The following is a 17,953-nucleotide window of genomic DNA, read 5'->3' as shown; positions in this document are numbered from 1 at the left end:
TCTAACTTTCTCGGCATGAACTCTGCACACTAATTCAACTCCCTCTGGAGGCTTGTCTTCCTAGGACACCAGGCCTTTCCATTTTCTCACAGGCTGCCTTGAGGAGCCACAGGACAAACAAATACAAGAGCACCTCCCATAAACACAGCCCCACACAGCCCAGCCCAGAAGCTGGTCCACACTCAGAGGAGCCACTTAGGCCATGGGCTGTCTGTCCACAGATTAGTACACGAAACTTCCTGAAACAGAATGAGAAAAATGGCAGCTGCCTTCCTGGCAAACAAGGAGCCCAGAACTGTGAGAGCCTGGAAACAAGCTGACCACATTTAAATCGCCAGACCTCAGGTGCCGTCATGTCTGCAAAGCATAATGACCTTTGCCCCTAGGGGAATCAGAAGGGTGCTCCCTGTTCTATAAAACACTCCAGCACTGGGTTCTGGCTCAATGGCAGAATATTGCCTAAAATACTTAAGGACCCACAGCCTACCCCCAAAACTGGAGGGGGGGGATTCAAAATTCAGATTGGGAAATGGCTCTGTGAGTAAAACTGCTTGCCATGTAAGCCTAAGAACGTGAGTTCAGATCCCCAGAACCAACATAAATACTTTCTCCAACAAGGCCACACTTAATCTTTGGGGTTTCAAAAACCCAAGCCAGGCGCCATGTTTCTCTCCTCCTCCTCTCCTCTCTTCTCTCCCTTTCCTCACCCCTTCAGCTCAAGATGTAGAGCCCTCAGCGACTTCTGCGGAACCATGTCTGCCTGTGTACTAGCATGCGCTTCACCGCGATGATAACAGACTAACCTCTGAAACTGTGCGCAAGCCCACAATTAAATGCTTTCTTCTGTCAGAGTTGCCTCGGCCAGGGTTCTATTCTCACAGCACAGAACCGTAACTAAGACACGTCTCCTCCTCCACCCTCACGCCCAGTTATGGGGGAACACCAAGCTCCCGCCACGGAGACTGTGGCCCACACTCATTACAGGCTTTTAAGACTCTGGGCCCAGGAACCAGCATATCCCCATCAGCTTGCTCACTCCAGCAACTCATGGCACAGCAATCAATCTGTGACTGGCTTACAAACCTGCTGCCGATCACCAACTAAGTCCAAACAAACCCTTTGACAGCAGCAATGGTCAAGAGTGGACCGCCGTCTAGCGCCTCATCTGAGGCTGCACCTCGTACCCTTCCTCGTGAAACGGAAAATCCACGGCCCTTCCGGCAGCCACCCAAGTTGCGCATGTTTCCACTTCTTTTGTGGCCACAGGATCCATTACCCAATAACCCAGCATCCAGAAGCTTCCTCTCAGCTCTGACTTCTCTCACAGTTCTCGTCGCAAGAGGCAGAGCTTACTTTTAACAGAACCTGTTTTTAAATTTCCACACAGAGGGACTACTGGTGACTAAGTAAATAAAGACGCAAATAAATGACACATTAGCACAGTCACAACACAAACTTGTCCTTTCCTACAGTTGGCTAAAAAGGAACTCATGAATTGCTTCCGGATGAGCAATTATAAAATAATTAACAAAGGGTACATGCATCATGACAGCTAGCTATTTCCCTTGTGGAAAAAAAAAAGCTAATCTGAAAAACTGAAAAAAAAAAGATTCTACCTTCTTAAAGAAATCAAGTACTGAAAGTAAAACGTAGCAAAAAGGTCAGGAAAGAAATTGAGACAATTCTTTTAAAAGTTTTTTTCAAGGCAAAACTTGGAAATAAATTCTCCACTCTGGTTTACAATCTTACAAAGATCATACTGAATAATATTCCAGGTACTTGAGAAAACAACATTAAAACTCAGTTGTAGTTAGAAAATACATAAACACAAGAATGCATGTAACATGTTAAGAAACTCCTCCAGGGCCTGGTGGACACTTGCCTAGTTATATAAGGCCAGATGGTCTGTCCTGTACCACAAAGAAAAGGGAAGAATGGGGCAAGAGGGGAATCATAAACTACGGCCAGCCTGGACTAGAGAGCAAGACTCTGTCTTAAGAAAAAGAGAAACAAGCAACAAATAAACAAGCAAACCACCTTGATTTTCCTAATTTCATCTATGAATGCTTAGTATTGAAGTAATAACCTTATTATTATTTACAAAATACTTCAGTTCTGTGGGAGGAGAGACCTATTGCCATTGCAAGAAACTGTTGTGCTTATTAAGGATATGTTGTCACAAATGTTTTTTGGGTCTTTTTAATCTATGTCATTTCCCAGTTTAACCCTCTGATTTGTCAGTTCCAATAACAGCTCTCATTTCCACCTTTACCACAGTCTCCCAAGGCCCAAGCCTCCAGAGACTTCTTGGTAGATGGGACACTTGTTTCTCCTATTTCATCCCTGCAGAATTAGCCTGCCTTCTCTTCCTGTCCACTTCTGCCATAAGTGCATGCATGTAACCCCCCCCCCAAACACACACACACCCCTTCTAAGACACCTGCCTTTTGGGACACATAGCTTGGTTCTATCATGAAGGATTTCGAACCCTTATATCTAGTGCAGAGAAAAGAAAAATGACAACCCAAAGAGAAAAGAGAATACACTTTAATTTGAAAACTAGAGCATGAGTGGTCATATCCTGCATGTGTCATGCTGCATGTGACAATGGCTCAGCTGATTATGGCTCACAATGCACTGAAAGATTTTAGTCGGAAACAGAAAGAAGGAGGGAGAACACTGCAAAGCAATGCCATTATAGCCACCGTGTTCTTACATTCTAAACTGAGTTCACTCTGAGCCCATTCAGTCAGCAATGGAAAAAAGCTAAGGAGGACATAGTTATTAGCATTTCCCCCCGAGCATACTTAGACAAACCCTAAAGTACTTGGGTAAGCCTACAATATCCCAGATGAGTGCCTCTCAAAGGTTTCTGTGTGTAAACCATTTTATACAGTGGCACAGGAAGACCCCACAATATGAAGTCAAGGTGCCAGAAGCTCTTACCAGCTATCTATACGTCCTGATGCATTCATCACTTCACCTTTCCTAAAGCTCACTGCAGCCTACTAAACTGATTCCATGACCAACCCGACACTCAGAAGATCCTGTCCCACTTCACTCAGCTAAACATGAAGTGAAGAGCCAGGCTCGGAGGCAAATGCCTGCACTCCCACACTGGAGAAGTGGAAAGAGGAAGATCCAGAGTTTAAAGTATGACTTCACCACACAGGCACATCACACACGCTCATGCACACACATACATACCCACTCAAGCAAATTCATAAGTAAAAAAATAATAATTTTAAAAGAAATTGCATTATTAATTGAGTCATCCTATATTTTAAGAACTCTTAAAAGTTCATTTTGAGCATTTCATTTATTTGTAAATAAACATCTGACAGTGCTTTTGGAAAGCATCTTAATAAATAGAACCAAAACAACAACAAAAACTTTCTCAGCCAGTCTGCTCTCCATCTTCCATCATGGTGGGAGGAGGCACATACCACTGTGAACAAATATAATTCCTGAGATAATCTTTCTTACTCCCTCTCTTATGTACACACAGATAAAGGGACCTGTGATTACTCTGCTGGACAGGATTGTTGGAAGGTTGCATAGTGGAACTGGTGGCCACTGGATCAGAAACACTACAGCCGAGCACCTGCCGTTCGGAAGAGATGACGCTCAGCAAACAGCAGCTCCACTGGAAGTTTCCATGTGCCTACAGCTGAGCGAAGAGCTGCCAAATGATCCTGCGCAGCATTTCTGTTGTTTGTTTCTATAAGACAGGCTCACATGTAGCCAGCATGTGCCCCTCCAACTCACTCTGCAGTCCAGGCTGCCCTGGAACAAAGGTAATCCTGTCCCAGCTTCCCCAGTGCTGGAATGACAAGGGAGGGCCACTGTGCCCAGTACTTAATACCTGCTTAATGCCGAAACAGTAACTCTGCATGCATAAGGCTGTCTGTGGCGCTAGGGATGGAACCCAGGGTGGTGAGTACACTAGGCAAAAGCTCTACACGAGCAACGTTTCCAGCCCATTTAGGTAACCCAAACACAAAACAAACAAACAAAAAACAACAACACCAAATTCCACTAAGGCATTGTCAGCAAGGGGCAAAGAAGTTCCCCACGTGGACAAGTACATAGAACGGATGGTATGGGAGAAGGTGAATGCTGATCTGTTTCCTTGCTGACAGAAAGAAATGGAGTCACGGTAATAGCAAATAATAAATGGGCTGGGGGGGTGTACCTCACCGGTACAGTTCTTACCGACCAGGCACAAGGCCCTGGATTTGATCCCTACCACCACACACCGAAACCAGCAAGAAGTTTCAGGATCTGAAAAAGTCAGCCCAGCTGTACCATGGATCAGCTAACCACACAGCTAAAACAATGACTAAATAGTGCTGTGCACAGTGCACGTGACCGGCTGGGCAGTACCAGGGCTGAGCTGGGCTCTGAGGAGCAGAACCTCCAACCCCAAGCCCCTGCGGTGGACAAAGGGAGAGCCGGCCCCCCAGCCCAGGCTCCTCCCCAAACCCTCATGGTGTCCCACTGCCCTCAGGGCTTTCCTTACCTTCACCTCTCAGCCGCGCACGGACCGCCATCTCTAGCCTGTCCTCTGAGCTTTGTCACCATACACACACAGGCTTGTCACTTCTACCCAGGGAAGCCGGCTCTGCCTGTTCCGGAATCAGCAGTTGGCTTCTTCTCTATCTTTTTTCCTTCTACCCTCCCACTGCCCCACCCCTCAAGCATACCTCCCCCATGAATTCCTTCCATGGGCCTTGGGAAAGAGGGCCTATTTCATCAGGTGCAAGTAATATAATCCTCACCATTGGTATATTTACTAAAGGAAGGGAGGTGAGTTCTCTAACATCTGTCAAACAGGCAAAGTTGTCAGGCTGAACTCAAAGCCGAGACGATGACAACAGAAAGCCGTAAAGTCTGGGACACCAACCAGGTATGGAGTGCCCTGGAACAGTCCTTGGCCGTAAGCGTACTTACGCAACAATGCCTTTGGCACAGTCAGCAAGAGGGCAGGGAGGAGATGAAGGCGAATTCTGCTGGTACGAAATGGACTGGGCCAGTTGTGGCTTGGGGAATCTGGCAGAAATTAATAGGGGCAAGGCCTCAAATATGCCAGGAATTCTGCCCAGAGCAGTAAACAATCTCAGTGTGGTGTAAGACTGAATGAGCTTGGGTTTGGGAAAGACGAAAAACCAGGAGTAGCTAGTAAGTTCTGACAGGGCTTTTCCGATCAGGGTTACATTCTCGCTTGCCTGTCTATACAGTTAGTCTCCACTCCTTTACCAAGAAAGTGGGCAAGGAGGGACACTTGACTACTGAATGGAAACAGGCTAAGTGCATACATCAGAGTTAACTAAGTGGATGACGGGAACCTTCCTATGGAAAACAACCCTACGCAGACGACTTTAAGAATGACATTGTTGGTTGTAGGATGCAGAAAAATCAGTCTTGGACTGGCCAGGAAACTCTCCCTGTTGGCTAGGTCTCACAGTGCTGCGCAGGCTGCCGGGGCAGAAGGCATCCATGGCCTTACCTAGTTGCTGGACCCGACATGTTACAATATCAACCCTCAAGCAAGGAGTGTCCACTGGTCAACTGTGGCAAGACTCTATGGAGATATAAACTGCTCCTTTACTGGATTTGAAGCCTGCACCACAGGAGGAAATTCATACCTGGTATAGTAAATATGGTCAAAACCTATAGCTAGGGAAGTCCCAGGCCCAAGAGAAGAATCTACTGTGTGCTGCTCTCTATCTTAGTCAGAGAAACTTATTACAGTGGGCAGTCATTAGTGTAAATAAGTGAATTTTAACTACTGTCATAGCAATAGTGCACATACCTACACAGATCAGCATCAAGCCATAAAGCTCTCTGCTTTCTATTTTACATACGCCATTAACTATTAAACACACACACACAAAAAAAAAAAAAATCCATTCCCGCACCACACACAAGTATTAAGAAATCTCTACTTTCTCAAAACAGGGAGAATTATAACCCAGGGTAATAATCTTCATTTGGAAAAATGCACCCACAGCCTAAATGGACAGACTAAATGTCCAAACATTCAGAAGATAGAACACTGTTACTATAAATCTATTTAATAATTTAAAGAAATGTTTGGTTTTATCTTAAAGGAAATATTAGGAAACAAGACAAGACCAGATTAAGCAATAAAATCTAACAAAAATAGATTTACTGATGATTCTGTTACTTTAATTAAGTACTAACATTGTGAACTTGGAATTATACTCCCACATACATAAGACTTTAATTATAAATCATAAAATAAATGGAGTATCTGAGACTAGCATTTTTAATATAAAATTTAACTTTTGTTTTTGTGAAACTTAACATTTTACTTCCGCCTTTAATTTGGCTTTATTTTAGCTCACTCTTAGCTTTTAATATAAATTATATTTCTATTCCATTAGGAAAAAATGAACTTTGTTTTACTCCTAAAATGTTTACTGCAAGGATAAAAAGATTCAACTCACAGACCTGGAAAAGTCGGACATTACGTGTTTCCATATTTCCTCACTACATCTGCTCCCTAACTACTGTCCTTACGCTTAACTCAGCTTCACCACCTCATCCAACAGCTCAAGTCCCAGTATCAGAAACATACGGCACAGGTCAGCTGTCACCCCTCCGACCCTGTGCCCTGAAAAGGTGACCTACCCTTACATGCACACACACACACACACACACACACACACACACACACACACAAACATGGCCACATGAACACAAGCAGTGTGCACACATGCAAGCAGGTACCTAATTGCATTGCTGAACCAGGTGATCCAATTAGACTGTGTGTAACATCTTTCAGAGCACAGACTTTCCCTCTCCAGGAAAGGGAGAGAAGAGAAGTCTGGTTTTCAGCCATCTATAGCACAAAGGTGCCTGTCAGCTAAGAATCCACAGAAAGGCTATGCCTGCCACACAGCCCACACCAGTGCTGGCCCTCTCAGAACTGAGAAGGGACCAGGAACCTAAGAAGGCAGAGACGATTTCTATGTGACATAGACTATTTCATTCCTTTCTCTAGAATCTGTCACACATACACACAGATATACAGACAGGGACATACAAACACTCATGTCCCTCGAGCACAAGAGCACTTTAATGGTTAACTTGGGTGTATATGTAAAGGGCCCTTCCTATTGTTGGAACCAACCACTGTGACGGCCACTGATTTGATAACAGTACTTTACAAGGCTACCCAACTGACTACTTCCCAGTGCACAAAAGACCTAGAAATGCTGATTACTGAGGTCCTGGATTGGTCCAGGGTTGGCTGGGTTGAAGTGGAACTGTACCAGTCAGCACCCAGCCTGCCAGAATCACCCCAGGGCTCCCTGTCCTCCACAGCCCCAACCCAGTGACAGTGCTGCTCTGGACACCACCAAGTGTGTCCACTCTCAGCTCCTCTCCGTGCTATGCTTCTCACACAGGAGATGGGGGAAGCATCGGGCTAGGCCTGGCTTCCCAGTACAGTCTTCAGTGGAGCTGCAGGGTAAGAACACAGCCACCTGTGCTGCCACCTTCCAGAGATACCCTAGTCCCGACAGCTCTGTGTAAACCGACCAAAGGAAGCGTTCACACTTTCCTATAGCAAGAACTGGCTTTCTTCCACGTTTGTCAGGGCTCTCCTCAGTAGGTCCTCCAAGCAAAAACCACCACTCCCTGCCCAACCTGGCCAGCCTGCTCCTCTCTCTTCATGGCTTCACTGTGTTTCCTTGCCCCTCTGCCAACTTGAGAACTCCACCAAAGTCTGTTTGTACACCCAGCACCCCTGACCTAGAATGTAGCCTCCCAGGGCCTCCCCACCCCAAGTCTCTTCCACCATGACTCATCCTCACCCTTTAACTTCTACACAGCCTCGCCCTCCTACTCAGCAATCACAGATTCTCCCCATCTGTCCATCTCTGTGCTCACCTTTCCCACTCTCCTAATCTGTGACTGTTCTAACTGCTGGACACCTGTTACCTGACAGTGGTATGACAGCACAGGCCACCTCTAACTTATACTCATGTATCTCCAAGGGAGAGAATAAATGTTTGATTATCATCTGTTTTTGCTGTGCATGTGTGTGCGTGTGTGTGTGTATGTATGTCATGTTCAGGTTAGAAGGCAGCCTCATGTGTTGGTCCTAGTCTGCTTTTGACCTTTTATCTTGTTTGAGGCAGGGTCTCACTAGCTAGACTTACAATTTATGTCTCCCCTCTCCTTGTGGGAGCACTGAGGTCACAGATAGGTGTGCTATAATGTCCAGCTTTGACATGAGTTCTGGGGATTCAAACTCAGGTCCTCATGATTGTGTGGCTAGTGTTTTATTCACCGAGCCATCTCCCCAGCCCTCAATTGTCACTTGTTAATGCGATGAAGTATCCCAATAAATTTGCTATGGAAAAAAACCTGCAGTCTGTGAGCGCTTTCAGTAATCCTGTATTGGCTGGCAGTGGTACAAAAAACAGTTTTCACGGACCTTGGAAAACATTCCGTTCTAGTCTATTTATTCCCACTAAATAATAACTCTGGTTGGACCTGTTGACTACTACAAAGCCTTACTTACAATATGTTATCAGTGCTTTGAAACTTGTAGCAGTAATTACATTAGCAATGACTGCTTGGTCTACCAGTCGCCCACTGAAATACTACTCTATTACCGGGGAACTTCTGAGTGCTTACAGCATTCCAGGCATTGTTTGAAACACTCGTATTTCATCTCCTTTAAGCTCCCTGAGTTCTGTGAATTAAGTATTTGTGTCCTTACTGATGGAGGAGTAGCTGAGCTCAGGAGATTAGCAACTTACCCTAAGCCATGCAGCCTGGAATTCTGAAAGGGCAAAGTTCATGTTTCAGCCCCCTCCACTTGAAGCCCGGTAACTCCCCTCCCGGTTCCCAAGCAATTCCTCCTTGGTCTGTAGTGTCCTCTCACACCCCCTGAAAGCCCTGAACTGTGCACCTCTGTGCTGTGGAATTCACAGTAAAGCTCATTAATTACTCACCTCCCCTAGATAAACACAGACACAGTTACCCTTCCAAAACTCTAACACCTCTGTCTAGTTCTGACCTAACTTAAAAGTTTTACCCTAAGATAGGAAAGGGAAACAATATCCTGGCCTTCCTACAGATGCCAAAAGCTATAGCTAACAAAACATTGCTTGCTCACACATATAATTTGCATTTCTAAAAAGCCAGAAAATTACCAAAGTTGGATGGGAATTTCCAGAAGTATCCAAGGAAACCATTAAAGAGGCCCACAGGCCAACAGGCTCCTGGTCCTGGTTCTCCTGGTTCTTCCTCTGCTTCTGAGCATGTGAAGTACACCCTGCCTGCCTCAGCTGAAGGCAGGGAATGTGGCAAAGGTGGAGGTCAGGCTGGTGGGCAGCTGAGTAGGGGCTCTGCTAGCCTGTGGGGCTGACCATCCAGGCTGCACTGCTGAACTTTCAAAAATTGTGTCAACACCCTAATAATACATCTTGTTGGGTATAATCAAAGTGTCTGAAGAACTCAGATTCATTCTTGTTCTCAAACACTAAACAGGAAGGGTACCCCAAATTAGTTCACCAAAAAGCCAACTTCTCGAGTAAAGGTTCGACTAAAGAGGAACAGATCTTAAAGGCCACACATCTTAAAGGCCACACTGATTTTACGTCCATATGAGCCAGTTGGTATAAGGACAGTAAGAATCAATCACCATGGCCACAATGACAACGGGGCCTGCACCATAACATTACCATGCAAATGGGGCAGGCTCATGGAAACTACAGCAGTCATATCTAGTCAAGCCTAGCAGTGCAAGCATCTAATCCCAGCTACTCAGGAGGCTGAGCCAATGGGATTATAAAGTTGAAGCTTGCCTGGGCTATTTAGTGAGTTGATGACAATCTGGGTAATGTCATGATATTTTGTCTCAAAAGGAAAGAACCAGGGAGGGGTGGAGCTCAGCTCAATGGCAGAGTGCCTGCTAGCGTGTTCAGTACCTTAGGTTCAGTCCCTGGTTGAGCTTAGGCAGGTACAGTTGTGGATTTAGTGATTCGTAGTCTCCAGATTACTGAATCCACTTGTGCCTGCTTAAGCTCATTTCAACAGGAGGCTGGGCACTATACTACACAGCTTTATTCAATCGACAGGATTTTCTCAGTGCCTCTAAATGTCCCTCACCTCTGGTCTGGGTGAGCAGACAGCTCAATTCCTAATATATGCCCATCAGCATTTTCATTTTCGTTCCCCCACACAGACTTCTCCATACAGAACAAAGACCTTTCACAGGCTTAGGGGCACTAAGCTAAAAGATGTGCAAAACTCCACATTAAGAGTTCTTGCTCTTTTGTGAAAACTAAGCTAAAATTTCAGTAGCCATGAATGCAACACTAATTTAAAAACAACCTGTGTAAGGCAATGGGGAAAACATTAGTCAGAGTTAAAGTTCTACTTAAGGCAGACCATAAACAGGCTGTGGCCAGTCCTAGCAGGACAATTTACAGAGGAGCCAGAAACACAACGGGGCAAAGCCAGTATGATGGACAAGAAGGGCACTTTTGGTTAAATGACAGAAAATATGACTGAGTGAGTAGAGAAGCCATCAACACAGGGTCTAGAGTCCTATAGGGTTCACCTATGGTTGGTCAGTGAAGGATAAGGCCGAGTGGGAACTGTAACAGGAATGTAGATAAAGTAGCTAGCTTCAATTTCTCTTATTTGGCCCAAGGAATGTAGGACAAGTGATCAGGGGCTAGATTAGGGGAGGGTTTTCCATGTTCTCAGCATCACAGGCAGATGAGGAGAAAGGGCTGTTCAGTTGTAGTTATGGTGATACAATAATAACCCTCTTTCTGGTCCTCCAAGTCTTAAGATGCTTTCAAGCCTGGTCTAATTCATGAAGACAGCTATAAGCCCAAGAAGGAACTAAAAGTAAATAGTGGCTTCAACTTCTGAAGAGAAACCACTAGACATTCATGAATCACATTTTCTAATATCCAAAATATCCAACATGTGCTAAAATTGGATGGATGGTAAATAGGCCTGTTTCCAACTGGAATGATAATTAAGGATACTGACATGTCTAGATGTATGATTGTTTTAAGTAGAGGTTTGAATGATCTTTTCATAGAAACCGTTATTAGAATGCAGAATTAGGTAGTGAAATTTTCCATCACAGAGCCATGCCTTCCATAACGGCCAGAGAACCATCAGCATATCCTGAAAGTCCTTCACATCAGCAGAACCACAGCAGACCATAAGTGTGGGGCTGGCTGCATCTCTTGGCTTTAACATGACGGGCATCAGGTGCAAAGCTGTTCCATTCTTGGTCTGTAGACGCTGTGTGGAATCTTCCAGCACCTTAGTAATTACTAATTATAGCATAGAGGATGTAAATCAAAGAAATGAGAACATGGTAGGCTGCTCCATTTTCAGGAAAGTGACCGCCATCAGATCTGGATTCCTGCCTGCACAGGACAAAAGCCTGAGAGCAGCAATCCTTTAGGACAATGCTGCCTCAGCCACACACAGCTGCCAAATGTCCCTTCTAAATCCAGGAGTAAGCAGAGAATCCGCTCATTTCTGAAACCAGTCCAATTTCCAGCCATAAAACTGTGAAGCGACACTCACATCACCAGCAAACAACCCAGACACTAACCCATGAGTGGCTGCCTGCTCGTGTCAGGTCATTTCCCAGCCATGAAGGAATGTCATCATCACCACAGGACAGACATCCTTCGCATTGCTCTTAGGGAAGGAAACAGTTCCACCTGGGCCAGAACAGAGATGAGAAAAAGGCAAATGCTGTCCCTGAGTGCGAAAGTTCAATGCACATCAGTTCTTACACCTGAAAGGCTCCCCACTTGCTATCAAAATAAAAGGAAAAGCTCAACTCTCAGGACAGCCACAGGAAGACCACATAGTAATAGAATATTACTATGAATCATGCAGTCAGAGTTAACAACCACAGATGTAAGCAGTGCCGAATGACTGAGGAGCTGTGACTAGCAAGACACATGGCTGAGATGAGCACCAAGGGGAGCCAGGAAGAGAAAAGGAATAGTCACAAGGGCAGGGTCTCTATCTACTGCTTCCAGACCTAAACGCCCCAAGGTGTGAGAGACACAGCACTCTCTGCTAGGCTGCAGGCTGGCATAAAAGCAAAGAGTAAGGAGGCAGCATAAGAGCTGACTGACCACAGGACGAGAGCAGAGCAGCGGACGTAGAGCAAGAACAGAGAAAGCATGAGCACAGGACAGGAGACTAGCACAGAGAACAAGCCAAGAGAGTGTGGCATGGAAAGGCACCCAAGGACTGGCTCCTTGCAGGAGCACTCTACTGCTGGGAACCGGCCATCGGACTGCAAAGGGACAAGTGTGTGGATGTCAGAAGGCAGGAGCTCTGCAACTTAGTGGCCTCATGTGGCACAAGAGCAGAACAAATGGCACAAACCAAGCTGTCCTCAAACAGGCCCAGCTTCCACACATTGCATGTACGCAGCTTCCCCAACACTGCAAGTCAAATTCAGTCGTGCATGAAAAGCTAATCTCTACTTGAAAACAGATGCCCTCTGTGCCAGTTAACCGGAATCTAGTTACAAAAGCAAACGTCTGTCCCTGGTGAAGTAGCTCCCTCACTCTGTGACAATGTACCTTACAGCTAACAAGTCAGACCTACTCTGCAACCCTGGATGGATGCCACCCTCAGCCCAGCATTCATGCCACTTCTGGCCCACGCTAAGTCACTTCTGCTTATAAAAGCATCCCTAGCTACAGACAGCTGCTCTAATTTGCCTTGTGATGTCTCCCCAGTACCTGCAGTACACAGGCTCCGGGGCATCTCAGAAAAATACACCTTAGGGTGTGCTCAGAACATCACAGCTCACTTACAAAATGTGGACTCCCTGTGGAATCCAATCACAAGGGGAAGACTAGACTTGAGCTTACTAAATTTAAAAACCCAATTCACTGGCATAAAGGCAAAGAGTAAGGAGGCAGCATAAGAGTCGACTTAGGACTTAGTCACATACACTCAACACAAGCACACACACTTACAACTGAATATACAACCCTTCTCCACAATTCTTTATCTAGTATGTAACAACCGGATAGTTGGGTAGAATTACCTTAGCATCCTAACGTAAGTACTCCCGGCGGAGTTTGTGAAAATGAACCATTTGTTACAAACACATGGTAGCTCTAACTTACTCGGTATCCCAAAGGCAAGCTATGGTTTGTGTTGCTTTTGTTTTTACCTGCCCATTTTAAAGACACTCTAGAGTTGTAGAAATGTGGCTGGGGTCAGTGGCATTTGGGACACACGGACTTACTGAGTGCTGTTCTGAGCTTCTACAGATCAAAGGCCACCATAGTCATCCAGCCTTTGAGACCAACTGCAAGGGCTTTGCTGTTGGCAGTAAATCAAACCAGTAGTTATACAGTGATTTAAAACTGACCAACACAGGAGACAGAAGGAAAAACATAAGGACCACTCATAAATCACTTAGTTAACTTACAGGAAAAGCAGCAGGGAACTGCATCCGTAAGTTTACATGAAACAAAGGAAGTAAGATTACGTGATACTTTGACACTATTACATCATACATTTCCCCAATGTGTCTCCACCCTTAACACAAGCCACCCATGGCCCTTTAAATTCTGCATGAAGTTTAAAAATTGTTTTCTAATTTGTGCATAATTGGTCACAGCTAGCCAGTATCAGGAAGTGTGAGTCCAGATCCATTTTATCCCAGACATCAGAATAGTCTACTCTGTAACACATCTGTGCACAGAAGGAAAGGAAACATACCATTCCATACTCATAATGCAGCTTCATGGTGGCCTTTCATGAAAACAGATTTTGTTGGCGTTTGTCCTGAGTTGCTCATAAGAGTAAATTATTCACAGGAACCACAGCTTCTTGCGTGGAACAAAGTAGGATCCAGAGCTTCTAAACTTTCTATAGTAGGCATTGATACCTCCCTGTACTAGGCCTCAGCTACTAGGAAACTTCTCAATGGAGAGGCATAAAAACTCAGCAAAGAAAATGTGCTGTGGGAGGCTGGACAGCAAGCGAACAGCCACGAGGGGGATCACACAGGTGCACACTTCACAGTCAGTCCTTGATGGTAAAGAAATCTTACACCACAACTCCAGCCATGAGTGGTGGCATGCCGGGAATCCTAGCGCATGGGAGGCGAAGAGGGGCATCCAGCCTGGATGCAATACTTCAGCTGGGCCTCCACAGCAAGATCCTTCCTTTCTCAACTCCCCTTCAAAAGAACAGACCCCCACACCTATGCTTCATAATGCAAAAATAGTGATTATTTTTTGTTATGTATTTCTGTATTATGACACATTTTCTACTCCTTTTGTGTTTTAAAGTCCATTTCTAACACACCATGAAAAAATAATGAGATCCAGCAACAAGTGAATGGAGACATAAAATGTGCTATCTGCATACAATGGAATATTATTAAACCAGAAAGAGAAAATGTCTGAACCATGACCTTGATGAAACTGGAGAACAATAGGCTTAGTGGAATAAGTTGGTCACAGAAAAGCAAGGATTGCACCACTACACTCATCCAAGGCCCTTCATGTAGTCAAATTCATAAAGGGAGTAGAACACTGGTAACCAGGGACAGAGGAGGAGAAGGAGAACCAGGATACTGGTGTAGAGGGAGGCTCACAGCCATCTGTAACTCTGGAGGATACGGCATCCTCTTCTGGCTTTGACAGGCACACGTGTGACATACACTCACACAGAAACACATGCATACACCTGAATTAAAAATAGAATATGTTTCAAATTAATCAAGTAACTTGCAGAAAGCCTTTTCCTTCTACAGGTGTGCTGCTGACCATGTGTTTGCCCTTCAGCTCACACACATGGCAGCTGCTAGCCTGCTGCTTGACCCCGGGTGCAGAGCCCTTGATTAGAGTCTGCGCTTATCACAGCACACATCCACACTGGCCCTGCAGGATAGAAGAGACCTTTTAAGAAAAAAAAAAAAAAAAAAAAAAAAAACACAAAACTCTTTACTGGTAACCCACAGCTTTCCATTCACATAATGCTCCAGAAGTCAAAGAACCACTTTTTCCCCTTAAACATCTTTGGACAGTTAATTTTTCTGTGACCCCAGCAGGTCAGGAAGTACATTAAATTACAGCCAGTTTTTTGTTTTGTTTTGTTTTGTTTTAAGGTATACTTATTAAAGAGTGGCTCCTAGTCAAAATTCTTCCCAACAAAGTAGTCCTAAAGCTGCCATCTGTCCTAACATTTAATAAAGCAAGGACCAGTCAGAAAGTAAAATAAGATCTGCATTTCTACACTTTGAAGCTGCTGTTAATCTGAAGTATCACCCAGCTTCCCTCAAGACACTGACCTCAAGCTCCGAGAGGGCAAATGGCTCACATGTATCATGAAGAGGATGCCTGCCCTTATTTAGGAGTTTAATGCATTCCACAAACTCCGTCTGGTCTTACCCATCTGTCTTCCCTCTGCCAAAGCTTTTTCAGCAATTTCTCAATGTTAAAAACACAGTGAAGAAAATTCCAGAATGAACAAACTCCTTCCCTACTTATCGTGGATACATGTTCCCTTTGATGATTCTGAAATAATAATGGTTTATAACCATGACCAGTCTTCACTGGTAGGGAAATCCTATCAGAGTCGCTGAGAGATGGGAGCCTGCCAAACTGTTCACTTTCTTCTCCTGCTTATGAAGGAAATCGCAGCAGCCCTCTAGACTTATTTCCCAGGCAAAAAGCCATCCGTAAGGCAAGAAAACTTGGAACCATACTTTCATACACACACAAAAAAAAGTCATTTTGGAAATTTCTGTTAATTTTTTTTTCCACTATTGTGGTTGGAGAGATGACTCATTAGTTAAGAGTGCTTGCTGCTCTTCCAGAGAACCAGCACCCACATGTTGGGAAAGGCTCATAACTGCCTGTAGTCCAGATCAAGGGGATATGATATCCTCTTCTGGCTTCTGCAGGCACCTGCACTCATACACACACACACATACACACACACACACCTTTCAGTAAAGAAATCATGACTGTTATAGAAGAGATTAAAATGAGGAAGAGCTGGTCAGCAGGGAAATCTGTATATTCCACCTGATAAATCATTGCTGAGGCCTGAAGGTAACAGGACCCCAATTCTGTCCAGTGTGCTCAGTGAACTCATCTGTGCTCATCACCACTTCAAGTAATGATCTCTCCACCAGACTCCCCAAAAAGGACAGAACATTTTCATTTAAACACAGGCAAAAAATAAGAACTCTGATCACATGTTTTCTCTTAAGTTTCTGTACGGTTTGAGACTGAAATGTCCCCCACAAGCTCATACACTTGAACACTTGGTCCCCAGATGGAGACGGGCTTTCTGGACACGTTGCCCAGCCTTTGCAATGTGAGGCTTAACTGTGGACCCTGTGGTGCTGACTCCCAAGGCAAATGTGACCTCACACACTCACCTCCCAGGGCAAAGCCACTTACACCACCACGCCTCCCTGCCACAGCAAGCTGCAATCCCTCTGAAACTGTGAAAACAAACTTTTCCCGGTAAGTGGTTTCTGTCAGGGAGTCTATCTCAGCAACAAGAAAAGCAACTCATTCAAAGACAGTGTCAGAATCATAATGGGAAAAGAGAAGCTATCTTCTGTTAATTTCTGTGGCCTCTCATAAAAATGTACCCCAACACAAGCATCTGGAAAACGTCCACAGTGTAGGGAGCATGAAGTTCAAAGGAGCAAATAAACTCGGTTTCATAAACATTTTTTTCCTTAATTTTCAGCTAAAATAGTTACCAATTGGCACAACACCTTTAAAAACTAATTTATTAAAGTGTTGCTCTCTCCTAAGGGGTTTGTGCACGTTAAGTGCTATTTTTAAATGACCAGAGCAACTAGTGAGCTTCCAGAAACTGCAGAAGGTACTATGTAACTGAGGAGAAAACCTCAAGTCCTTTTGAAACAGCAAAATCTGAGAATCAGCTTACTGTTCAGAAGCCAGGACTCTAGCTGTTCTGAAAACCCTGAATATTTACCTTCACATGGGAAGATAACTAGAAATCTCACAACTGGAATAAATCAAGTAGAATCGGTGAGAGCCAAATGGCACTCTAGGACATCAGCCAGCATCCAGCTCCACACTCAGCCTGTGGCACCCCTAAAACTGCTAGCCAGAGTGTAGCCAATCAAACACAAAGTTCACCTATGCAAACACAGGCATTCCTGTATTTCAGACCCTCTCTTGAAATACACAACCGCAACAGAATTTAAAATTCAAGCTGGGCTAGGCTTAAGTTTAATCCCAGAATTTGGAAGATTGAGTGAGGCAGGAGGATCACACGTTTGGGAGGAACATGCACTAGACCTTGTCTCAAAACATGGAGGGGTGTGGGTGTTAACTCAGCGTTAGACTGCTTGCCCAGCATGGGGCAAGCCCTGGGTTGGGTGATCTCAGAAAGAAGTATGGCAGCAGGACCAGCCAAACCCAGGCAGGGCTCAGTGGAATCTGAATCCCCAGCATCAATGCAAAGCTGAGGTTAACAGGTCCTCGGGAGTGGGCCTGAGAGTCATGCCCACCTGTAGTTCTGTCCTATTCTTTTTCTGTCTGATCCCAGATGGGGAAAATGCTTTGAAACCTGGGACCAGCTAGCCGGGAATAACATCAGAGAAAAAGTCAAGCCTGTCTCAAACAAGGTAGAAGGTAAGGACTGATACCCAAGTTTGTCCCCTGACCTCCACATGGGCACCGTGGTGCACACATACACACACACGTATACACACGTACACACACGTATACACACGTACACATACACATGTCATATGCACTATCTACACCAAAAAAAGCTACTCAGTACCCCATATTAGAGCATAAAATTATTTTAAATGTTTTATCATCCCCTAAATTCTTTTTGAAGAAGACCAATGACACTATAAATGTTGAGTTATACATATAAATTAAGT

General features: G+C 44.8%; 1 protein-coding gene across 5 annotated transcripts in view; it reads right to left on the bottom strand.

The window, feature by feature from the left end:
• The window catches only part of Fam107b (family with sequence similarity 107 member B), a 198,172-nt gene that overhangs the window by 25,108 nt on the left and 155,111 nt on the right, over positions 1–17,953 (bottom strand). The window contains exon 1 of one of the 5 annotated variants that reach the window (XM_021647496.2): positions 4,523–4,641. The exons of 3 other annotated variants lie outside the window; for them this stretch is intronic. In XM_021647496.2, the coding sequence (XP_021503171.1) occupies positions 4,523–4,553 (31 nt within the window). In that variant the 5' untranslated portion in view covers positions 4,554–4,641. Of the gene's footprint in view, positions 1–1,083; positions 1,106–4,522; positions 4,642–17,953 lie in introns of those variants that run through there. One more of the 5 variants, XM_021647497.2, reaches the window with a different exon arrangement.

Source organism: Meriones unguiculatus, chromosome 19 (assembly GCF_030254825.1).
Source record: "Meriones unguiculatus strain TT.TT164.6M chromosome 19, Bangor_MerUng_6.1, whole genome shotgun sequence".
Taxonomy (NCBI): Eukaryota; Metazoa; Chordata; class Mammalia; order Rodentia; family Muridae; genus Meriones; species Meriones unguiculatus.
The sequence above is the reverse complement of the archived record's forward strand: the minus strand, read 5'-3'. Positions and strand labels throughout refer to the sequence as shown.